At 42.4% G+C, this 24844-nt stretch overlaps 4 protein-coding genes across 6 annotated transcripts; 2 read left to right on the top strand and 2 right to left on the bottom strand.

The window, feature by feature from the left end:
- Window positions 1-5503: 5503 nt before the first annotated feature.
- On the bottom strand, window positions 5504-18647 carry Hph (HIF prolyl hydroxylase). 2 transcript variants are annotated; one of them, XM_017154472.3, is made up of 5 exons: window positions 17586-18647; window positions 7242-7527; window positions 6785-6865; window positions 6590-6729; window positions 5504-6531 (listed from the first exon to the last, which is right to left on the bottom strand). In XM_017154472.3, the coding sequence occupies exons 1-5, from the start codon at window positions 18137-18139 to the stop codon at window positions 6144-6146; spliced, it is 1449 nt and encodes a 482-aa protein (XP_017009961.2). In that variant the 5' UTR covers window positions 18140-18647; the 3' UTR covers window positions 5504-6143. The 2 variants fall into 2 exon arrangements, with proteins under 2 accessions (XP_017009961.2, XP_017009963.2); XM_017154474.3 differs by lacking the exon at window positions 17586-18647 and adding an exon at window positions 8845-9524.
- Tim17a2 lies at window positions 15945-17076 on the top strand. The gene is made up of 2 exons (XM_070216368.1): window positions 15945-16068; window positions 16124-17076. The coding sequence occupies exon 2, from the start codon at window positions 16139-16141 to the stop codon at window positions 16826-16828; it is 690 nt and encodes a 229-aa protein (XP_070072469.1). The 5' UTR covers window positions 15945-16068; window positions 16124-16138; the 3' UTR covers window positions 16829-17076.
- Window positions 18648-19374: 727 nt separating the features above from the next.
- On the top strand, window positions 19375-21666 carry Enoph (enolase-phosphatase E1). The gene is made up of 3 exons (XM_017154477.3): window positions 19375-19814; window positions 21184-21440; window positions 21495-21666. The coding sequence occupies exons 1-3, from the start codon at window positions 19459-19461 to the stop codon at window positions 21650-21652; spliced, it is 771 nt and encodes a 256-aa protein (XP_017009966.2). The 5' UTR covers window positions 19375-19458; the 3' UTR covers window positions 21653-21666.
- Window positions 21667-21710: 44 nt separating this feature from the next.
- On the bottom strand, window positions 21711-24237 carry LOC108066098 (uncharacterized). 2 transcript variants are annotated; one of them, XM_070217922.1, is made up of 4 exons: window positions 24014-24237; window positions 23723-23962; window positions 22202-23222; window positions 21711-22140 (listed from the first exon to the last, which is right to left on the bottom strand). In XM_070217922.1, the coding sequence occupies exons 2-4, from the start codon at window positions 23934-23936 to the stop codon at window positions 21711-21713; spliced, it is 1665 nt and encodes a 554-aa protein (XP_070074023.1). In that variant the 5' UTR covers window positions 23937-23962; window positions 24014-24237. The 2 variants fall into 2 exon arrangements, with proteins under 2 accessions (XP_070074023.1, XP_017009960.2); XM_017154471.3 differs by having other exon boundaries at window positions 23723-23959; window positions 24014-24236.
- Between the last annotated feature and the right edge of the window lie 607 nt (window positions 24238-24844).

Here is a 24844-nt window from a genome sequence, read left to right as displayed (position 1 = left end):
GAGAGTCCAGAAGGCAAGGGAACGCTTTAGGCAGCGGAGATCCCGACGACGAGAGGTAGTGGCTGCCGTGAAGCGGATCGATTCCGGAGATCCGAGACCCTTTGCAGACGTAGACATCATGGGCAAGCAGCTCAAAGGCTTGCTGGACACGGGGGCTAGTGTTAGCGTGCTGGGCAGACATTGTAGAGAGCTCTTGGAAACGCTGGGGGTGACGGCTCAGCCGTATTTCTCGGTGGTCCGGACGGCTTCTGGCGAGGATCGTTCAATTATCGGACGCGTGGAGCTACCTGTGAAGTACAAAGGCGTGAGTAAGCTGATCATGTTCTACCTTTGCCCATACCTGGAACAAGCCGCGTATTTTGGAGTCGACTTCTGGCGTGCGTTCGGACTAGCCCCAGCCGTCCTAGGAAACCCGGTGCCGAGAGTCGTGAAGGCAGCTGAAGAAATCCATGCCAGCCAGATGGAACACTACGCCGATCAGGAGGATGAGGACGAGACGAAGGAGGAACCCGAATGCTGGAGACTTTCTGCGGAGGAAAAGGAGGCATTAGAGAAGGTCAAGGAGGAGTTTCTTACCTTTGAACGGGATGGTCTAGGGACCACCAACCTGGAAAAGCATTCCATTGAGCTGATCGAGGGAGCCCGGGTGTTCAAGGATCGTCCGTACCCGATGTCTCCGGCAAAGCAAAAGGTGGTCGAGGATGAAATCGATAAGATGCTGGAACTGGGGGTCATCGAGGAGAGCAAAAGCCCGTGGAGCAATCGCACAACGGTGGTGTCGAAGCCCGGGAAAGACAGGTTCTGTCTGGACGCCCGTAAGCTGAACGCGCTGACAGTCAAGGATGCGTATCCCTTGCCCAGTATAGATGGAATCCTCTCCAGGATAGATCAGACGCATTACATCTCCAGCGTAGATCTCAAGTTTGCGTTCTGGCAGATCGAACTGGAGGACAAAAGCAAGGAGTATACGGCGTTCACGGTTCCAGGCAGACCGTTGTACCAGTTCCGGATGATGCCATTTGGACTGTGCAACGCGGCGCAACGCTTGGTGCGACTTATGGATCGGGTGATACCAGCGGAACTCAGATCCAACGTTTTCGTCTACCTTGACGATCTCCTAATCCTCGCTCCAGATTTCCAGACGCACCTGAAGTACTTGCTTCGCGTAGCCCAAAGTCTGAAAGCAGCAGGATTGACGATAGGGTTAAAGAAGTCGAAATTCTGCTTTAAGTCTTTAACGTACCTGGGGTTTATAGTCGGAGGTGGACTCCTGCGGATGGATCCTGGACGAGTGTCAGCAATTCAGAAGATGCCTTACCCGAAATCCATGAAGGAAGTAAGAGCCTTCCTGGGCACTGCTGGGTGGTATCGACGATTCGTGAAGAACTTCGCCACGCTGGCTGCACCGCTTTCCGAAGCCTTAAAGAAGACGGGAAGCACGAGGTTTTCATTGAATCCCAGCGCAACACAGGCAGTCGATGACCTAAAGCTGGCCTTGACGAGCGCGCCGGTCCTGGTTCATGCGGACTTCAAGAAACATTTCTTCATCCAGTGCGACGCATCCCACGTTGGCGTCGGTGCAGTTTTGTTTCAGCGGAACCAGGACGGAGACGAGCAACCCATCGCGTTCTTCTCGGCCAAGATGAACAAGCACCAGGTGAACTACTCGGTCACGGAGAAAGAGTGTCTGGCAGCCATCCTAGCCATTCGAAAATTCAGACCGTATGTGGAGGGGATGCCGTTCACATGCATCACTGATCACGCCAGTCTGAAGTGGTTGATGACGATGAAGGATCTGTCAGGACGACTTGCGAGATGGTCTCTCCAGCTGCAGGGTTACGATTTCGGCATTGAGCATCGTAAAGGCAGCGAGAACGTAGTTGCCGATACTCTCTCCCGCTGCATCGAGGAAGTCCTCATAGATCCAACGGAGTTATTAGGATTCGAGACGACCGAGTTTGCTGCAGAGGATTATTTGGAGTTAGTGCAAGATGTAGAGTCCAACAGGGAGCACTTACCGGACCTCAAAGTGGACGGCGGGCTGATTTTCAAGCGTTTGGGTAATCCGAATCTGGATGATGAACTGGAAGGATCCGAGTGGAAGCTGTGGATTCCGCAGAGCCTAACGCACAGCCTGATAGAGCGTGCCCATTCCGACCCCAAGGCTGGCCATGGTGGAATGGCGAAGACGTTGGAGACCATACGACGCCAGTTCTATTGGCCCGGGATGACTATCCAGGTGCGTGAATACGTCCGGGCTTGCGAGGTGTGCAAGGAGTCCAAAGCGCCGAACTTCAGGATGCAGGTGGGAATTGGGAAACGGGTAGAGACGGAAAGGCCATTCCAGAAACTCTACATCGATTTCCTGGGCAAGTATCCGAGGTCTAAGAGTGGTCACGCGTGGATTTTCATCGTGGTGGACCATTTCTCCAAGTACACCTTCCTAAAGGCCATGAAGGATGCGACGGCGTCAAACGTGGTGACTTTCCTGGTGAATGAGGTGTTCTACAAGTTCGGTGTGCCTGAAATTATACATTCGGATAAGGGGAAGCAGTTCACATCCAAGGCGTTCGAGGAGTTGATAGATGGCTTCGGTATCCAGCACATCAGGACTCCGATATACTCACCTCAGAGCAATGCAGCGGAACGGGTTAACCGTAGCGTCTTGGCAGCGATTCGCAGCTTCTTGGACGAAGACCACCGGGAATGGGATGCACATCTGCCGGAGATTGAAGTGGCCATCCGGAACGCTGTCCACTCTGCTACAGGAGAAGCGCCGTTCTTCACCGTATTCGGCCATCATATGTTCCTCAACGGTTCCAGCTACAAGTTAGCCAGACAACTCCGGTCCCTGTGCGACCACGAGATGGCGGGAATGCAGACCAAGGACAAGCTTCGGATAATCCATGCCAAGGTTCAGAAGCAGCTGAAGGGCGCATATGAGATGAGCCGACAACGCTATGATAAGCGAGCCCGTACGCTACTCGCCAAACCAGGTCAAGAAGTCTTCCGCCGCAATTTCGTGCTGAGTGACTTCAGCAAATCCTTCAATGCGAAGTTTGCTCGCAAGTTCCTGAAGGCCAGGGTGGTCAAATCTGTTGGCGGCAATGCATACTTGTTGGAGGACCTTCAGGGCCGCAGTCTGGGAGTGTATCACGCTAAGGACATCCGGCTGTGATCTGCAAAAAAGGACACACAAAGTACACAAGCATAGCAGCAACATCAATAATACTTCCCGTCATGCGTGGGCCCCGCGTAAGGCGCCGTTCGAACTGCAGGACGATGTCAGTGCCGTGTTGATTCCTGCCGTATCTCCAAAGCTACCAATTATTTCGTCGTTCTGCTGGGACTCCGGGTAGCGCCTCTCGAAATCTTTGGTTGGTGTTGCAGTTGGAGTCGATTGTCAGATAGATTTTATCGATAGGTCCGGACGATAAGGTGATGGTTTTGGTGGCGCCCCCCTGTGGGGAATCTGGAGGACGATCTGGCCATTTGGAGTAATCCCGGTTCGCTCAGGGACTACTCTCCCGTGGCCTTGAATCCGTCCGATGACCCAGTTTTGGGAGAGGCAAGGGAATATGGCAATACCGCCATGATGATAGGCAGATTAGAATAGTCGCAGCCATATTGTCCCAGAAGCTGGACGCAGCGGGAGTTATTTGAACAAGTGTTTGTGCAAAAAAAACAGAAAAAAGTGAGTGTTAGCGGGTTAGGTTTATTAGTGTACGGTATTAACAAATAATTGTCTGCAGGGCAACCGGGGTCCCAACACCACGGGCCCCGGAAGATTTATCCCAGGAGATTTACTTTGGAAATACATTTTGGAAGTGAGGTTGGAAATTCTCCTACAACCCATACACACCTTGAAGTGGATCCGAGAGCCTGAGGTGGTTATATCCCTGAAGCCGTTTGGACTCAGCTAGACGACTCCTACCCTGCCTTCCTCGTACGCCGTCCACGCCAGGCAGCCGATCTCCGGTGAGTCCGTTCCGGGGTATCAGTCCCTCTCGCCTTCGGGTCCAACGGCGTCAATTTGCGCGGCGGTGAACGGCCGCGCCATTTTATAGGCCATCACCATTCCTCGGGGCTTTCCAGGCTTTAACGGCCGCTGGCCTCCAGCGGAATAGCCCTCGTCCGGGATAGAATATCGCCATATATCTAGCCTAGAAGTGGCGGAAAATTATAATAATTAGTCATAAGTATATCTTTGTAAATATTAATGGGAATACTTCCCGTGGTTACGTGTAAATTTATCCGGATCCAGACCCTAAAACCATAGTTGTCCTCAGTGTTGCCTATTGAAAGGGTCGCGAGCCTTAGTTTTCGGTGGGGGAGATTGCAGCGCGCAATTACATCTTTGGCCTGTCCCTTCTTTTCCCCAGGAGCTCCTTTGGATTAGGTGACCCGACACACAGATAGTGTGTCTTATTTGCGCCTCGTTTTAGTGTGAGCTCCACCAACAAATGACTGGTGGAGCATAGTTACGCGGCGCCTGCAGACTTTTCCCAGGGAAGCAAGTTCCTCTGCTTTGACCGCCTAAGTTTTGAAACGGCGGCCAACTGTGATATTAAAGGCTGAAGAAAGATAAATGAATTAATGCAAGAACAACAATAATGATGTTAAACTTGAACACTTGTACTTACCACCGATATTAAATGTAATTGAAGACCGAAATGCGTGAGTAAGTCGACACTGTGGGGGAGATGGAGCTGTCGTAGGCGCGAGGAGTGACTCCGGCTGGCCAAGAATGGGTGATGCCTCTGCGGAATCCTCCGGGGCATCCTTGGTTGGGTGGGCGTGCTTGGCTAGGTCATCAATAGCCACCAAAACAATTAATATTTCCCGTCACTTGTAGTTATTTGCCTTTGTTTACGTTTTATATGTAGTGATGACCGATAGTTTAGTGATGTGAGACTGCGTAGTTGTCGATATTTATGTTGCGAGCTGTGGCATTAGGGGGACTCCGCCCTGAGGGAAAACTGAGCTAGCGGCACTGCCAAAAGGAAAATTAGCAGTTCGTAACAACTTTTAGACTTAAAGAATGATATCACATGGTCATTTATGGTTTAGTAAAATACATTTTTTTCTCGTAATCAGTCATGGAAAAACCGATTTACCTGCATTTAAATCATTTAAATCGTAATTCGTATTCCCAAGACAAAATTGATTTTGTGTTTTCTTTAAAACGCTAATAAAAATAAAGCAAAGTGCTTTGCAATCCAAGCTGTACCCTCCGTTGATAAGTATCTCAAAAGATTCGATCTGGCCATGACCATCAGACCAACCGTCTCTCTGCCTGTTTCTTCGCAAACTAGAAATTCGAGCTAGCAGATCATATTCCAAGAAGATAACTGGGAAACATTTTTGTTTGTTTTCATTCAGCACGGAAATGCATTTAAGAAACCAAAATGTGTTAATTACAAAAAATCTTGGATTACAATTTCAGGCCCATAAAATCATTAGTCTACAACACTCCACACAAAAATAATGTAGCACACAGGTATTTCATTTGCTCAGGCTTTCATTTAATATAAAAATATACATACAATATGTAGATATGCCATAAATATACATATTTAATGATTTAGAGATAACAAGAGAACAGATTGTTGACATACATTTATTTCCGCTTGTTATTAGATGTAAACGATATCAAAAAGATTTCTAACTAGATGCATGAGAGTCGACAGATTGAGTGGGAGCCAGCGAACGCATATTCACATGATTCGCTGGCTTGTTAAATAATTTTGAGATAGGATGCAATGAGCGTCGCGACTGTTGCTGATGTTATTGAAGCCGGTTAACTTCTTTTTAGGTATAATACTTTGGCAGCCAACAACTATGAATGAGCTAGGTAAGAGGTTCTGACAAAGATGCAACAAACTAATAATTAATAAACAATCAACTCGGACGCTGACAAGGCAGTAAGCTAATGGTTAATGCGAGAGTAACTAAGGATACGACTTAGAGACTAAACTATAAGGCTTAAAGACTAAAGGAGCTTTGATTCACTTTTGCAATTCGGGCTTGGGCTGCCGCCCGTCCGGAGCTATAAATAGTTTGTAACTAGCTTTTTACATGTGTGTTTGGTTGGAAATAATTTACACTTTTTGGTTGCCCTTTAGCTGCTTTGCCAGCTTGGGTTACGTGCATATTTCGCTGCTGGCGGCGCAGGAATTGCTCGGCACATTGGCATTCAACGCTCCCGTTCCCGTGGACATGCTGGCCGGCAGACTGGATGAGGATGAAGGTGCTGCTGATGCTGAGGCGGGTGGGGTGGTGGTGGAGTCTGGTTCAGCCTGCTGGGCTTGGGCTTGTCCAGCCACATTGTTCGTCTTGCTGTTCTCCAGCTTGGCCCTATTCAGAGCCTCCTCGCGCTCCTTGGCATCAAAATACCAGACGGTGATGGCATAGCGGGTGCGATGAGCGGGCTGCACTTCGTGGGGATTTCGGATGTCCGACCAGAAGAATATCAGGCGGTCAAACTTGGGCTCAATGTCCGCCACTGTTGTCCCGGGCGTCGGTCGAATTCTGTTAATAGTTTAGTTTTAGTTATTTTTCATGGGACAGTTATGTAATATGAGCCTACCGCAATATGCCTCCACTTTCCCGCGCATCCCAGTTGATATTCAGGTAGTAAATAGCCGTTATTACGCGGCCATCCTTCTTGGGATTGTCCACATGCATGACGTAATGTGTTCCCGATCCTGGGTAGCAGGCGACCATGGCCTACAGAAATATCTGGTAAGTAAATTGTGACTGGATTGCTTTGTGATATGCTTACCCTTGTGCGCTCCCTGATGTGATAGTTGCCCAAAATGCCATTGTCCTTCATCGTGTTGACGCGATAAACTACCGAGTCGATCTGGAAAGGATTTTATAATGATATTGTTATTTAATTTTATTTTTAAATATTCTTAGGTTAAAGTTAAAGCTAACACAAAAAACTTTCATCTTTCTTAATTCCCTTTAAAAAAATGCGAATTAATTGTTTTTCAGATATTTTCAAAAGACCTTAGAATGAAATCAAAAATATGTATATGAACTCGACTCTATTACTCGCATGATGATAATGAAAAATAATATACAAACTCTTCATGGTCGCAAAATTTTAAAATACCCGACCTCACTACAATTGATTGAGCAAAACCATTTGTGCTGTTTTGTCAATACTTAAACCTAAGTAAGCACAACGGAGTTTACAAGATCAATAGATTTAGATTTAGACATCTTGAACTCACCTGATTGGTCAGATACCAAACACTGCTGCAGCCCGGTTCATTGCCACCAACCCACTTGATCTTATCACCTCGGATCTTGTCACCGCGCGCCGCCAAAGATGGAGCATCTGGCATCTGGTTGGTCACCACCTGGCCGTCTTGGAAGGCCCCTGCGTTGTACATACTCCGCACCTCGTTGAGGATCTTCAGGCCCGTCTCCATGCCCAGGAAGTCATCCACTACGGACAACCCATACTGGTTCATATCGCTGATGATGTTCCGGCACAGGTCCTCATAGCGGCGCTCACTGCCGAAAACAGAGATGGGAAACAAAGAACTTTAATCAGACAGAGAATTTCAATTGCGTTTCATTTAGCCGACGAATCAATAGAGACCTTTCAAGGCCGTTAATCTGTAATTGATTTAGAGATGCCTATGTGAGTGAGGTCACCTTGGGGAAACCCCTGTATTGTATAGATCTAGACAGCGCTTTTCCTCGCTATTTTTAGCACAAAAGTTTTATTGCATTTAAGCTTTTTTTACAGGCGTTAGAGCAACCAGTACTGCGCTGCATACAATTTTACGACTTTTTTATGATGCGCCCATAAAACCAATATTTTCATACATGTCGGTGGGTCACGTAGGCCACCCAGAACTGAACGGATCACAGCAGAACTGGCCCACTCACACCAATTGGCCCAGACGATCGCAAAATTCTGGATAAGCAAAGCAAAGCTACAGATTGCGAAAAATAAATAAATAAAGATGGAACATTTTCGCACAAGTTCACAGAAGCTATTTAAAGTCATAAAATCAAAATTATTGTCGCAAAATTAAAAATATTACTGAAACGTGCGCCATGGTTGATCTATAATGAATTCCCCGGAATTGGGAAAGAGAAGAACAAACTTTATCCTAACCCAAGGGGCCTTTGAGCTTGTTCCCCCAGAAAGCAAATTTTGTTTTGCCAATATATTCATATAAAAATGCGAATTCACAGGTTGCCTAAAGATTAAGATACAAAAAAGACGACATTGAAGACCACAAACAGAAACCGTTAACCGGTTTTATTTTTGACATTCATAAACCACGAAATCTGATCATTAACAGTTTAAAACCCGTCAGGAGAAAATGTTTTAAATTTGGCATGCGAATTCAAAAAAAGTGTGTTTTAGAAAAGCGTTACAGCACTGAATAAAAAAGAATTTAATCTTTTAGGTTTAGGCTTGTTGGCTGAACTTTGAAAGTATAATTGCATTGTTACAAGTGTAATTATAAGTTAACAACTTGTAGCGTCAGGAAAATATTTTAAAATAAATTGAAATTTAAATTTAATCTCATTATTGTGGATTCTCAGCATTAAAATAACTTTATTTTATGACGTGATGTTCGTGTTGTTAAAAATATTATTTAACCTATTCTGACATTATCAACTTCATATCACAATGCCCTTAGGCCTCAAAAGAGAAAATCCTTTTTTAAACGATAACGAGAGCACACACATAAAAATCAGATAGTTATTATATTTTACTGGCTTATGAAAACTAGCTATATTTTCTTATTCTTGACCTTGTTCATCCTTGAAGGATCCTAAAACCTCCCCAAGTTTGTAACCCTCATTTACCGCTTGTCCAGTAGATCCCGGAAAAACTGCTCAGCATTGGCAGGATGTGCCGAGTGCTTGAAGAAGTTTTTGTAGTCCGTTGTTGTGGATGTTATCATTTTGCCTTGATTAGTCAGCTTGGGTTGCGTTAGACTTTTATCACTTAAACTTTTACTTTTGGCACTTGTAAAGATTCAGGATCCTTTTTTAGTTAGGCATTAAGTTTTTGTGTGGCACTTGCAAAGGTTGGGGATCCTTTTTTGATATCCAGAGTTAGTTAGTGGGTGTGTTTTTAGAAGAAGAAGGGTTCTCAAGCTACTTCTCCAGAAAATCACGCACAACTGAAGAAAGTTTGAAATCGCCTGCGAGCTTTATGCGAGTGCGAACCCCGATCGTTAGAGGGAGAGAGCGCGAGCGTGTTAGAGAGAGACACCGGTCGTTATATTATATCGAAAATCGGTGTAGGGCGCCGCGCTGTTGCAATCGTGTTGGTGGGATGTATGAATAATTGCAGAATGCATTTGTTTTGTATATAGTTCTTTGTTTTTTTTTATTCCCTGACAGATGTTTGTTTTGATTAGCCTTTGTTTATGCACCGTTAGTCACGTTTGTTTATCGGTTGGCTTCGGTTAACAAAATTAAGTAAAAATGTGGAGCAGCTGACACGAACCGCACTCGTCGCCGTTCGTTTTCCGAATGCGGGAGCATCGCCAGTCGCTCTCGCTCGGTACCGTTGCCTAACACTTCTGGGAGAGCGGCAGAGAGATTTGAGAGCAGGTGAAGACACTCTAGCTAATTTACAGCCAGATCTGATTTTTATTACACTTTTATTTGGATTTTTCTTTATATTTTGAAGAGATTTGTGGTCCTTAAGTTCAAGAAATCTTGGTATAGAACTAAGGAGATAATTATACTCGAAAGTCTGTTTATGCTGCTTATGTGAATGGCTTTATAATATTCGTTTAGGGGCTGTCCATATATTACGTAATCACCTAGGGGGGGGAGGGGGTCATTGAAATGATTATGTTTGATTACATGGGGAGGGGGGGGTCTTGTACAATGATTACGTAATCATTTTATATTAATTTTTTTATTTAAAGAATTTATTTAAAAACTTTTTTCCTTTAATTATATCTACAAACCAGGGACCAAAAATAAGTGTTATTGTAAATTTTTCATACAAAAAAATCACGCATTGTAGTTTACAAATCCGTAATGATTTTTATTTTTTGATTTTTATAATAAAACTCAAAAAATAACTGTTATTTTTTGATTTTTATGAATAACAGTTATTCCCTTGACATTTTTGAAAAAATGAAATAATTAAAAAAAACATGATTCCCGTGTTTTATATAACTTACTAAAAATTTGTTAAAAAAGGCAACCGTGCATATTTTATACCTATATTTTTTTTAAATTTATTTTACCCACAAAATCGCCATAAATCAAGTTTGAGTTTTATTTTTGATCACGACGAATAACTGTTATTTGCCAACTTTTATTATAAAACTCAAAAAATAACAGTTATTCCTTGAGTTTTACTTTACAAATCAGAAAATAACTGTTAAAGAGTGATTTTTAAAATAAAACTTATAACAGTTACGGTCCCTGCTACAAACTTAAATAGGAAAGCAGAGAAAAAATTTTTGTAGTGGCTGTGCGGCGAAAAAAAGAATGTTTAGTGGTTCAATCACACGAAGGACGCGAAGACCTGGAATGGCTTGACGAAGAGTATGTTGGGGATAATATCAGCGTAGACGAAACGAATGTGTCATACCAAACTTCATTTATAAACAATATTAAAGATTGGGTTGCATCTCCGTTTGAATCCACAGATTAAAACAAACAAAATTTTATTCTGGGGATTACGTAATCATTGGGGGGGGGGGGGGTGTTTTTTTAATGATTACGTTTGATCACCAGGGGGGGGAGGGGGTCAAAAATCACCAAAAACGTGATTACGTAATATATGGACAGCCCCTTAGCTGGTTTTACAACATGCCCTTTTAAGTAGGCTACATGTTGTGAAACAGGACAGTAGGATTTTAATGATTTTTAACTGTTACGTACTTTGCCTCTACGACTACAAAGATATAATTAATTAAAATGTTTAAAATTAGATTTGATTTTTATGGTTTTGAGATTTTTAGTAGCTATGAGAACCAAAATGGATTTTTGTAATTCTAGCTATTTTCTCTCTCTCGCTTAAAATGTGCCACCACTATTTCAAAGCGGCCGTGATAATACGAGTGAATGAGAAAATTGGGGGCCTGGGAAGCGGCTAAAAAAGAAGAAGCAGCCGCTTAAGGCGATAAGCAGCACCTTGGTAAGTGTGAGCAAACAATTAAATAAGGCAAATATATAGGTAAAAGGCAGCTGCAGATAACGACAAGCCGCGCTGGACGTGCAAATTAAGGGGATCAGACCAAATTCGCCAAGTTCCAGGGAAGTGGGCAGAAGGTTCTCGTTCCGCTTGCCCTTCAAGTGAGTCAAAAATCACTCTGCAAACACAAAACAAATGCAATCGGAAAAGCAGGGAAAAGCAAACGAGAAGGCAGAAAAGACAAGCGCAACAATCGTCACGTAGCCCAGCACACACACCGAGACACACTTCGGCACACGCACATGCGAGCGTACCCACACAGGCGTCCAAAAGCCGCACGCACAGGCCTTAATGCGATAGCCAAGTGAGTCAGAAAGAGACGGTCGCCAGCGAAGGGAGAGCGAGGGGGTCAGAGACAGATATTTAAATTTGTTTGATACAAATATCTGGTAAAAATGCTTTCAAAATAAACCCAAAGATGAGCTACAGAACGTCGGAAACACGCGGAAGCTATGCGAATGTACGGACAACAGAACTGGGTCAACGGCCCAGTTCAAAGTCGGAGCCAAATCGAATACACTTGGAGAAAAAGGAGGAAGGCTTCTCAAACTACATCAGTCATTTAAACGAATCTCAGAAATCTATGACTATTAGTCTAACCAACCAACTAGTAGGCTTCAATGGACTTGGTTTTTAAATTAGAATGACTTTACAAAGGTACTGAGTCATATGTCTAATATTAAGAAATACTAAGGAAGATTAAGGATTATTACGAACTAAAAATATAACTGTCCAACTAAATACTATCGCTTATTACGAATAGGATTAAATTCTTTATATTCTTTATAGAAATTGAGAAACTTTTTCGGTGCCAATCATCCGCAAGATAAATTCAATGAATTCTTACAGTGTAAACATGTTTCTGTGTACATTGTAATGATCGATTGGAGCCCTTCGCCTGTGATGTATTACGTGCGACGACGGCGACTGCGGCACGTGTACCACACGCAGCCCTCAGCCCTTTTGGTGGGTGGAGAACTAGCTTGTGAGGGGGCGCGACAGGCGTACACGCACGGAGCGGTAGACGACCTTGATGACGTGCGTCTGCCTACGTACTTTGCTTTGCTTCATTTTAGGTTCGAGATCTATCCGTAGATAGTACTACAGGTCCATTAATAAAACTAAGTCTATTAATGATGTTTGTATAGAATGATAGATAGGAAAAAAGACAATAAAGAATAGAATAACTTTGAACCATCTCTATTGAATGTACATGTATGTACAATTTGCTACAAAATTGTGAATTTCTTCACTTTATTTATAAAGCATTTTTTATTTATATCATAGGTGCTCATTAGGGTGGACTTCTTTAAGGTCAACTGAGCTCAGCATCTTAAATGGTAGGTTTCTGTGTCCAATAAATTTATGCGAAAACAGAAAAATTTTATTTCATCGTTTAGGCGGTGCGCAATGGACCTAAAGTTTCGCTAAAAATTAAGTGTAAAACTAGGAATTTACCCCATTCCATTTCTTGTCAGATTTTAACATGTTAACTTTTTGGTTTCGCTCGAATGAAAGAGTCAAGTAGAAATTTATTTCATGAATATTAACAGTTGGGCGTAGTCTAGCCAGTAGAGCTTCTGTCTTCGAACAAAAAGGACCGAGTTCGATCCCCGACTCACCATTTTTTTTTTGTGACTCACAATAAAATAGAGATTCTATTTTACAATTTTGAAGATTAACTATCACTTTTGCGTTCGCCAATAAAAATTTTCGTCGAAGAAATGCTGGCTTAGGATACAACGATATTGACTCTTATTTTTCAGAGACCGTAATATTTATAAGTTGTACTCTAAAAGTCCTTGATTATTCGTTATTATTGTTATTTTTAAGTTGTAATTGTCTCCCAGGGACTTGAATTTTATCAACAACTTCATCCCTTGTTAAAAAGCTCGGGAAAGTGATTAAGATACTTTTTAAAATACTGTCAAAGTATAAAATAAGGTATACGGCATCTAGATGAATCTGAAATATGCGTAATAAACTTTAAAGCCGTTGCGCACCGCCTAAAACAAATTATTTTTTACTTTTTCTTTCTTTAATGGATTAAGGATACAAAAAGGCTATATATGAAGGGGTGAGAGCATAGCCTTAGAAATTTCATACAAAATAAGTCCACCCTAATGTACATATGTATGTTACAAGAATCATTTCTAATATAAATAAATTATTATGATATTAATAACTCTATAGCCTAGACCTTAATTAGTTTTTATGGTGTGTCGGACATCCGAAGTATATATACCCTTGCAGGTGGTTTAAATGCTCTTTTTAAAATGTCAAAAATCAAAACACCTACTTCCTATGGAAGCCATAAGATACAGTGGTCTGATGTCGTTCCGTCATATGTACCACCTGCAATGGAAAGAAGACCTTTGGAAAAGTTTCATCGCGATAGCTTTAAAACTGAGAGATTAGTTAGCATAGGACAGACGGACATGGCTAGATGGACTTGGCTATTGGTGCTGATCAAGAGTATATATACTTTATGTGGTCGGAAACGTCTCCTTCACTGCGATGCAAACTTTTGGCTGAAATTATAATACCCTCTGCAAGGGTATAAAAATATAACAGACAATCTATAGATTCTAGAAATACGTGACCAAGCTTTAGTAAGAATCCACCCTTATTTTATCTTTAACCTTATTAATAAGTCCAAAGGCAACAATTTAATAAAATTGACCGGGAAAACGGATATTGACCTTTCTTATCAAATATGTGACATTAACAGTCGGCGGCGGATGAATGCGGTTTTCGGCGATCGTTGTTTATCGAGTTTTGCGCAACTAACCACTTTGTTTATTTTTCCCGGAGAGTTGCTTGACAGGCACACCAGCAAATTTAGCACATTTATAAACAATGTCGGAATTTGGCGAACCCCTGAAAATGAGATCACGTTGGACTGACAACTAATTGTTTGATAAAGAACAACACATCCCGCGGCAGATTGAAATCTCAGAGCTAAGGCAAATGGTAATTCTGATAGCACGATTTAAACGATACGCTTGCATATTCCCGGCACGTAGGCAAAACGCTTGGGACCACCCAGCTGAACGGACCACCCACTCCGGGCGATAAGCTCGAAAAAGAGGAGGCATACACTAGTTGACAAAATTTGCTTACAATAGTAAGCCTAACAGAAAGAACTTGTTTATGGCCAAACAAAACAAATAAAAACTCTTTAAGCGAGGTACTCGACTGCCTATTTTTATTATTTTAAGACCGATATTCTATAAAATTAATTGAAATATTTTTTCTGTGAATATTTAATTTAAGAAAAGATAAATATATATATTTTATTTAACAGTTTGGTATTGATGATTCATCCGTATTTCTTTCGATTGCGAAAGAATTTCTATATTTTTTCCGATGAGTGCGGTGCATGTTTGTTGTATCTGTTAATGCCGGGGTGTAAAGCAAAAATAAATAAATAAGCGAGTATCAAAGATTCGGACGCAACGAACTGCGCAACAGAATAATTACAAAGTCAGCACCCTCCGCCCGGAAAAATGCGACTGCAGGTGCTATCAGATCGGCTATGGTGTCGGCCGCCATATGCACTAAACTGCCGGGCACGTAATGCCGAATACTCGACTTGAGAGGTTTCATCTCGCGAAGTTGAACAATTCGGATACAATCAAACGCTCATTTTCTTCGCATCTCTCATCGGACATTAAGACATACATATATTACCCAAAGGAAACTAACTAAATTCACTGCCAAAACAGACCTATTCAAAATAAAAAACAAAAGTTTAGTCTTTTTTTCCCAAATTCACACTTACAGGACTTTGCGTCTAAATAAGTATGCAATATTTATAAGTATAAAACAAGTGATATGTGTAGCGCAAGTAAGTTTAATTTCTGATTGCCTTACAAGGCATTTACAAGATTTTAAAAAATATTTCTATATATGAACTGAAAAAAATTATCTCCTCTTCTGTTAGCTTAGTGAAGCTTACAAATTAGTCAATTTCTTAATGCTTTAAAGGTAGAATAGGTTCTATATTTAAAAGCAACTTTTTTACCAAACTAGACTTAACTTGTTCTTACCGAAAAGGTCCATTAAATTCAAAAAATTAATTAATTTGAAAATGTTAGTTTTATTAGCTGATAATTAAATTAAATGTACCTACACGTAATCTACACGTGTGCGATTTTGAGAACAACATAATTAATTGCTGGTAAGTTTCAAGATCAAAAGTACCATAAACTTCTATGGATTATTTGTCATCAACGTTGTCATATTTAGTTTTCTTTCGTGCCGTTTCTCAGGAGTGGGCACGTAACCCCTTATCTGTAATTGACTTGATATGCAAGTGAAGATCGCTGAGGGGCGGGACGGGGCCTACGACGATGAGAATGCACATGTTGGGGCCTAATCTTGGTCTATACTTTTCATTTCGCGAAGACATTTCTTTTTTTTTACCAATTGCAAACGCAATTTCAAGTGCACGGTTGCTTTTCTAATCGAGGTGCTTGGATCAGTCACATTTAATAACTAGTTATCAGGTGAGATCATGGCTGATCAAATACAAGATAAACTGCAAGCAAAACATAGTAACAAGTTATATATTACCTTTGTCTTTTAGGAAATGATTTAATGATAGTTTTATTTCTGGCACAAATAAATGTTCATATTTTCTAGCGTTAGCCAACATTATTTTTTTCCCCGCATCCAAAATTTTGATTATGAAAAGGCTTTACTTTCCATATCTGCTTACCCCATCGATCAAAGCATTATATCTAGTTAGAACGGACCCAAAAGTCATACGGCAACTTTCTTGAAATTATGTATACTTCCTAAACATACGTTTTCGATTAAGAGCCAGACTATTGAAACTCAAGTAACGCCCATAGAGAGTGAGAAAAAGTGACTAAAAACCAAGATTTTTATTAAAGGACAGACTATCAACAGATCCTAGGGTTGATAATGGAGTACAATCGCCAGCCTTGTCCCATCAGGATTGTTGAGGATTGCGGGTGCGCCTTTATGATGGGCACAATAGGAGGATCCATGTTTCAGTATCTGAAGGGTTTGCGCAACGCTCCGGCGGGTTTACGGCGAGGCCTCTATGGCGGCTTCGAGTCAGTCAAGCTGCGGACTCCGGCCATCGCCGGTAGCTTTGCCATCTGGGGCGCCACCTTTAGTACGGTGGACTGCATCATGATCTCGTATCGCCAGACGGAAGACTCCTGGAACTCGATTGTCAGTGGAGCGGCCACTGGCGGCATTTTGGCAGCACGCAATGGCATTCGGGCCATGGCCAACAGTGCCTTTGTGGGCTGCCTCGTTTTGGCCATGCTTGAAGGAGCTGGAGCGGCAGTGGCTACGATTTATGCAGCCGACGAAGGTGGCACAGTAACCACTGATGGCCAGAAACCTAAGCGACCCGAATGGGAAACTTCCATTGTGGATTTGGAAAGACCGGGTTCCTCCCAGGGTCAGGATTTGTCTGTGACGGAGTTCGAGCGGGTGCTGGAAAAATGCCGGGCTTATAGGGACCACAACACGACCCAGCGGGAAATGCCTTTGGATGCAGTGGGGGGCATGGAACCGCCGCGAACGGAGAACCCATCGCACTCGCTACTCGATCTGGTCAAGCTGGCCGAAATTATCTGATACCGTCCCCGAAAAGAGCTTTATGTTTTTGTGGTGCTTCTTCCAAATTATTTGTTAACCCACCTATATTTCCTGTTGATCTAATTTTGTATTGTGCAGCAGTCAATTGGTAGCAACTCCTTTGATATTAATTGGAAAATATTGTTTGGATTTAATTGAAAATCAGCTCGAGGCCCGATTTTTTCGAGATAACTCGTGTTGCAAATTTGAATTTTTAAAAGTGTATGTTTCAAACCCAATAATTAATTTAATAGAAATATACAATGAAAACACGGTTGCCAGATTTGGCTCTTTTGGCTTTTTTCGCGTTGGCTCTTTGGCCTATTTTTATTGAATTTGGCTCTTTTTTGCTAATAGCGATAACAAATATTTTAAGCTTGAAAAATGCGAATACATTTTTTATTATTGCAGTTTTTTTTGCAATTTTAAAACTGATTAATGTCTGAAACCCAAAAGTGCCAGATCGAAACTAAATAGTTCCGCTGGAATGGTAATTTGGTATATGATAAAAATTTTGCTCTTTTTTATTCAAATTGGCTCATTTTTAATCTTTTTTTGGCTCATACAAATTTTTTGAAGTGGCAACCGTGAATGAAAATTGCTTTTCCTGGATTCATTTAGAATAACCAAGAACATGATTATGATGTTACTTTGAATTTCAGCCAACAATGGGAATTTCATATGCACAAATCATTTCCTAAACAGATATTTCTGGGTCCAAATAGTTGTAATTATTTTCTTTTATCCCAAGGCTTACCTTCCTGATCCCATGAAACTGGCATCTGCAAGTCCGATCTGATAGCTAGAGCTTTTTTCCCCATGATGATGATGATGGGAGTGTTGCTGTTGCCTGCGACCCACTTCCGCTTCCGCTGAGGCCGCCTTTTCCTGGCTACCCGGCTGCCCGAGGAGATTCAGCAGGTTGTCCACCTCGGCGGGCCAACTCTGCGCCTGGTGGGCGGGCGTCATCATCTGGGCGGTGGAGCAGTTGGCGCCGGCGCCACTGCTCTCCAGATTGGCGGAGGCCACCGCTTGTTGCAGCTGCTGGATCTGCTGCCGCTGCTGCTGCTTGTTGTTGTTGCTGCTGCTGTTGACCTTTTGGCGGGTCAGGAGGCGGCAAGCGGTGCGGTGGTCGGGCCAATCGAGATGCTGGTGGGCGGGGGAGCAGTAGTAGACGGCCTTGCACTTGGCGCAGCGCAGCAGATTCTGTTGGGTGCCGCAAGTGGAGCAGCGCGGCTGGTCCATGGCCGATTTTGATCCGGAATAGGAATCGCTAGCTGACTCCCTGACCTTACCTCGACCCCTGCTCATTGCATTTTGTGGAGAAAGGCGAGGAGAGCCGAGGGGGACGACCGACTTTAACCTTGACTGCTCTCTCCGCTCGTTTTTGCCCCACCTTCGCCCCCCACACTAACACCCTCGCACTCGTAGATTACGGCTATCAATTATCAATGCGAATTACGGCACGCGGCTCGCTTTAGCCAACATTTCACTGTTAGTTCGCTTGCGCTTATTTTAATCACGTAGGCCAGCGAATTTGCCAAATAAACAAAAAAAAAACCTTCACACAACGCGCACACACACACGCACGGGTAGCTATATGAGCGTTGTTGTGGACTTTTTTGGCGAATATTCTTCTCTGGGAGGGTTTTCGGCTTGCGTTTATCACTCTGCACGTTTAATGTTCCCCAGGCTTAAGTCTGATAAGCTATTTGCCACTAGAAATCCATGAAATATTGTGAATCAAGTGAAAATTGTTAACACAACACACAAACTTTTTTATTCGCTAGAGATGTGCGACAGCCGATGCCGATAGCGCCCGATTGTCATCGCGAGTTGCACAACACTGGGAGCCGGCTAAAAATCGGTATCGGTGACCAAGCGCGTTATTATTAGCGGTGGTACTTTTGAGCTGACACGATCCGTAATTCCTAGATATTATGTACGCAATCCTGTTCCGTCTGAACGGAATTTTGAATTGCACACAACTGTTGTAGATTAATTTCCGAAAAAATATCATGGAATCTTTCCGTCAAGCATTCGGCCGAATCACAAATATTAATTGAAAAGAAATAACTTTACATGCCAATAAATGTCCAGGGACCTTATTCGGTTTAACGAGTCATTTATATATGCCTTCAAGAGGACGTCTAGCTTGGAAAAGTGATTTTTTTGGCAATATTGAAAGCTCAATTACAGGCGAATATTACAGGCAAACATATAGATATAAAGATTGGTCTTCGTAATCTAACTTGTCAAAAATCTTGAAGAATCTGTACTTTAAGGGACTTTTTTCTTAGAATTCTTGTAGGAATGTAACACACTCGGAACTTGTGCTGTTCCTTCTGCTTTCATATTGTTAAATTTTTTTACCTTATTCATTGAAAGAGATTTCTTTGACACTCCGTCTCATTATTTTGTATTGTTTTTTAGTTTTATTATTTTAATTATTTAATTAATTATTTATTTTAATTAAAAGTAATTTAGCTATTTATAGCCAACTCCTGTTTCTTTTGCCAATCGATAGCCGGTCACTAGCAGTGTCATCTCCACTATCAGACCACATCAGATGCTGAGCCCTTGGAGAACAACGGATTCCGCGTGATAACTTAATCCCACTGATAAGAGCAATGACGACCAGTGAACGTGTGGCCAAAGTGGTGCTGGTTGACATTGAAGGCACCACCACTTCCATCAGCTTCGTGCACGATGTCCTGTTTCCCTACGCCAGGGCGAACGTGGAGAGGTTCCTAAGGGAGTCCTGGGTAGGAGATAATACCAAGCAGATTGTCCAGGATCTGCAGCAAGTGCCTGAGTTTTCGGAATACAGGGCCTTGTTAAGTGATGCTCCTGCGGAAGTGGATGTGGAACTTATCAGCGGCTTTGTGCGCTATCTAATCGACCAAGATCTGAAGGTTACGCCGATGAAAACGCTTCAGGGACTAATTTGGGCAGAGGGTTATGCCAGTGGAGAGCTCAAGGGCCAGTAAGTTTCAACATACTTTCAAAATTAACCCCATTTGCGGGGCATTAAACAGGTTCAGGTTATTAAACTATATAACTATTAGACATCTGCATGAATAACAAAAAATACATATTCGAATTGACAATGTTCAAAATGAGTTGAATGAGTTGGAATGTGTAGGGAAACTGGCTTGAATAAATAAGTGTACTGACGTAAAACGCAGTCGAACCAGAAATGGTGATGGAAAACGAATCGAGTAAATGAGTACACGAACAACTCAGACGAATTTATTCGAATCCATTCGACTTCTTACATGACGTCATAAGGGCAAAATGGAAAATTAAATTTGTTTTGAAATACTTACATAAATATTTGGTTTTTTGTCTTTTTTTAAATTACAAATCTACCTTTAGTTTTAGCTCGCCACTGAATCCAACCATGCCATTTTCATATTTAAATCCTAAGAATTCGCGGACCAAGGAGGAGAAGTATAAAATAGTGTAGTGAAGAGGCAGAAAGGAATGGTCTTCCTTCTACCGCAAATCCTAAGAATTCGCGGACCAAGGAGGAGAAGTACAAAATAGTGTAGTGAAGAGGCAGAATGGAATGGTCTTCCTTGGACCGCAACTTCTTAAGAATTTATCTAACAAACTCCAGGATGACAATACTAAGAAGTCGCGGTCCAAGGAAGACCATTCCTTTCTTTATCTGTGGCGATAGAGGCGGATCTTTTGGTTCTGGGATATGTTCATAAAACTAATTGTTTTTCCATATTTTTTTTTAATTCTCGTGGATTTTTGCATGTGTTTTGAGTTTAAACTAAGGGGAGCTTGGTAATTTCGAAAATAAGAAATCACAAAAATACTTATTTATTGACATACATATATGTATATCAAAACAAATTTAATTTTCTATTTTGCCCTTATGACGTCATATAAGAAAATCGAGTGGATTCGAATAACTCGAATGATTTCAGCCTATTCAAATATGACATTCTGTTTTTCGTTATCACTCGTTTAACTCTAGGCCTTTTCTGTCATACTCTATACGGACCAAGATGAAATCCATTCTAGTCATAGTGTGCTGAGCATTTACTCAACTCTATTCTATTCGAATGGAATCATTTCAAAGCCTGTTTGATTCCAGTCATGCAGATGTCTAATAACTATATAACTTTAATTTTGAGTGATTTAAAATAAAAACAGCTCTTGACGAGGTGAAAAACAAGTGACGATCGCTTCTTAAACTTACAATAGTTCCACATTTGACTAATAACAATTTTAAAATTGTTCTTATGATAATGATAATGTTTACTTTACTGCAATCGATAGGAATACTTTAAAAAATATTTCTAGTTTTTACTCATTAATTTTATTGGTTTTGTGTTTAGTGTGTATGAAGATGTCCCCGGGGCATTTCAGGCTTGGCGTGATGCTGGTCTCCAGATTGCAGTCTACTCCAGCGGCAGCGTGGCTGCCCAGAAGCTGATCTTCGGGTACAGTACAGCTGGAAACCTGCAGCCTCATCTCAGTGCTCATTTTGACACCCATGTGGGTCACAAGCAGGAGAAGCAATCTTACGATACTATTGCCAAGTTATTGAAAGAGGATCCGCACCAGATACTCTTTCTCACCGATATTCCAGGGGGTAAGAGATTTACCAGTCAATGCCATACAATTGCTCAATTTTATCATATTTTAGAAGCGGCTGCGGCTCGGTCTGCTGGATTGCAAGCCATTATCCTTCAGCGTCCTGGAAACGCCGCCCTGACAGATGATCAAAAACTCAGCTACGAGGTGATTCCGGACTTCAAACCCCTTCAAAACCTGAAACTGCCGACAAATAAACCTCAGGCTTAGGTCAATCCAAAAAAGTTTACATATATTGTGACTAGGTGCTTGGAAATTAGGTGATTCTCTAGAGGAAAGCTCGGTCCACGCTGCACAGGTCGTCGCCGCTGTCGTGGCTGGGCGTCTCGGTGGCCAGACCCTGTGGCCTTCTTCCGGATCGCTTGCTCCTTTGCGACTGTCTCGAGCAGGACTTCTCTGACCCATAGATCTTGCGCAGCTGCTGCATCTTGGTATCTGCATCCGGCGCAGGGCACTCTGATTTCTTCTTCCTCCGCTGCCGGCTGCCCTCGCAGGAGTGGCGCATTTCCTCGCTGCGGCAGGTGTGGGTTAACTTGCCCACCTCCGGGCCCCAGAAGGTGGGTCCCTCGAGAAGAAGCGGAGCGGACTTGACCCTCTGACGCATCATTTCCATATGCAGTTCGTACTGACGCTCTTGGAAAGCCTGCTCTGCCTTCCGGGTGGCCAGTCGGATGGATAACAAAGCCTTGTGGGATTCGCTGAAAGAAAAGACAACGATCGTGTTGTAAGAAATTATGGCTGATTAATTAGAGGTCATACTTCAAGGACAGCGACTTCCAGGCAGGCGTCTTTCGGACCTCCCAGTCGAATTGCGGGCGGGGATCATGATAGGTGCAATTGTTCTTCAGCTCCTTAACTTTCTTCCTAGAAACTTCAGCCCTCAAGGTGGCCGCCAGATTTGGACGCGAAACCGGGTGCAGAGGCGACACACTCGGCGATCGCCGCTGGACCGGTTGATCTGGAAACTCAAAGATGCTCAGCGGTGGCAGTGGTTTCTCCTCTTTCTGAACAGATAATGCCTTCGATTTCCTTCCCCTTGCGCGTCTTCCTCGTCCCCTTCCTGCGGTGGAGGCACTGCTACTTCGCTTTGAGGAGGTGGTAGGCGATTGTATCTCTATCTTGGGAACCTCTTCATCTTTGCTGCGTGGGAAATAGTTGCTTAGCGAGGGTTGAGGGAGCTTGGAAGGCCTCGAATTGGGTGCTGAGTTAGTTCCTTGAAGATCATTGACGCTGAAACACCTGCGCAGCATTTCCCTCCGGCATTTGGCCCGTTCAGCAGTGTGCTGGCCAGGATTAGCAGTCGGCTGGCAGCGGTTTTGGGTCTGACTTTTGTCGTGCGTCTGCGTTTGAGTCCCATTGCTGCTGGTGGACTTTGGCCTGCGAAACTCCGCCTCGAAACTTTTGAGGGACCTCTTGAAGTCGGCCACCTCCACGGCAAAGTCTTCCTTGAAGCTCTTCAGGCGACTCAGATCCCTAAGGCACTTGTCGTACTCCTCGCTAAGGCAACTGGCATTGGGCGTATGGCCCGCGGACTGCTCGGGGATCACTACGATTGGCGGCGGAGGCACAGGATCCAGCACCAGAGGCCTCTTTTTAATCTTTTTCCCCTTGGACGAACGCTTTTTGGACTTTCCATGGCCCAAAGAGCTGCTGCTAGCACTAGCACATCGTTGAGTTGGTGCAGCAGCTGGCTGGGATCGCAGTTCACGGCTGGTGCTTCGTAGGCTCTCCAGTGTGGAGTAGAACTCCGCCTGGTGGAGGTGCTTCACATCACAGTAGTCTAAAGAAGACAGGAAGACAGGAAGTTAGAGCCCTGCGTGAATCATTCAATTTTTGTTTTGTCATAGTATGCCATCAAATTTCTGATTTGTTTAATTCAATTCTATGTGAAATAAATTGAATGTTTTTTCAATTAATTTCGAACTAATTGAATGAATAATTTTTATGAATTTTTTGATTTGCCAGATTTTTTTGTGCTGTCTTTTGAGAACAAAAAGTGAAAAATTCAAAACAAATCAATGTTAATGCAGGCAGATTTAATCACAAAATTATGGCCTTTTGAATTATTTCCGAATTCATGCCATTTATTCATTCAATTCTATTAAACTCAAAATTCAAATTCATTCAATTCTATTAAACTCAAAATTCTAATTAATTCATTTAAATAAAACAAAAAATTCAAAATAATTCAATGAATCCAATCATGCAGGGCTCCAATGTAAGTGCATTATAATTTTTAAATACTACCTTATAATATCAAGTTCCCTAAACCAAACTCACCGGGTATACTGTCGTAGAATTTTGCTAAAGACCTGACACCCATCTGGCTGCTCCACGCAGGGGTCTCCGCCTCCGGGGATGCAATAGGAGCTGTATCCGGATGCTTCTTTCCACCTAGGGAACAGAGCTTGGGGCGATTGTAGACCGGAGCAGGACAGTTGTTGCACGGGTCGATGGGCACTTTCACACAGGAATTGAGATAGTGCGAGCTCATGCTGCGAAACGCGGAAGTCTGGCCTGCTGGAAAATAGATAATTGTTGCAAACGCGCTTTATCAATACCGAGTACAACCTGGAATTGTTGCCAGCGGTTACCCTCCACTGTTTGTTTTTGTGCACTTCCGTTTTGGCCCACCATTCGCCAGGTCACGCACCGATTAGCTGTCCTGGTTTCGGATGCACTTCGTCCGCGCAGTCGCAAGGATTCAGAATACCCCTTTTTGGGCTCCAAAAAAATAAATACACTTTCTAAGAACAGTTTAATGGTAATCAATATCCGAGTCGATCTATTTAAAAAGATGAATGACCAAATTCAGTCAGATTTGATTGATATTTGGATTGTTTATATCCTGGTGTTATATGATTATTACTATTTTTCCCGTAATCAGAACTTAAAAACATCCACGTGTTAGAAAAATTAAACGAAATCGGAGGTTGGATTCAAGAATTGGATAAAATAAGTTAAAACAACCAACCTTCAATGATGAAGAGCAGGGGCACCACTATTATTACGACTGCAGCATCAATCCAATCGTATTCTCTTCTACTCTGGGATATCTTTTTTTAACATTTCAGAATTTTGAATTAAATTTAACGAAAATCTGACGGATCTTTCCTTGAAATAAAGGCTCAGAAAATTAATAATATAATTTAATAATATGTTTTAATAATAGTTTGTTATTTTTTATACGCAAATGAATCAAAATGTCAAATGTTTTTTATTTATATTTCTGAAATTATTTTGTAAATCTTCAGAAATCTGATTTAATTATCATATACATACATATGTAGAAAGGTTACCCGTAAGCAATTGCTTTATGATATTTGAAAATTGATAATTATTTTCCTCAAGATTTATATACCTTTCCTCATCAAAAGTTTTTAAAACTAGGTCGGTTAGTTA

This window comes from Drosophila takahashii, chromosome 3R (genome assembly GCF_030179915.1).
Source record: "Drosophila takahashii strain IR98-3 E-12201 chromosome 3R, DtakHiC1v2, whole genome shotgun sequence".
Lineage (NCBI taxonomy): Eukaryota > Metazoa > Arthropoda > Insecta > Diptera > Drosophilidae > Drosophila > Drosophila takahashii.
Note: the sequence above shows the minus strand (reverse complement) of the source record. Positions and strands in the feature narration are given on the sequence as shown.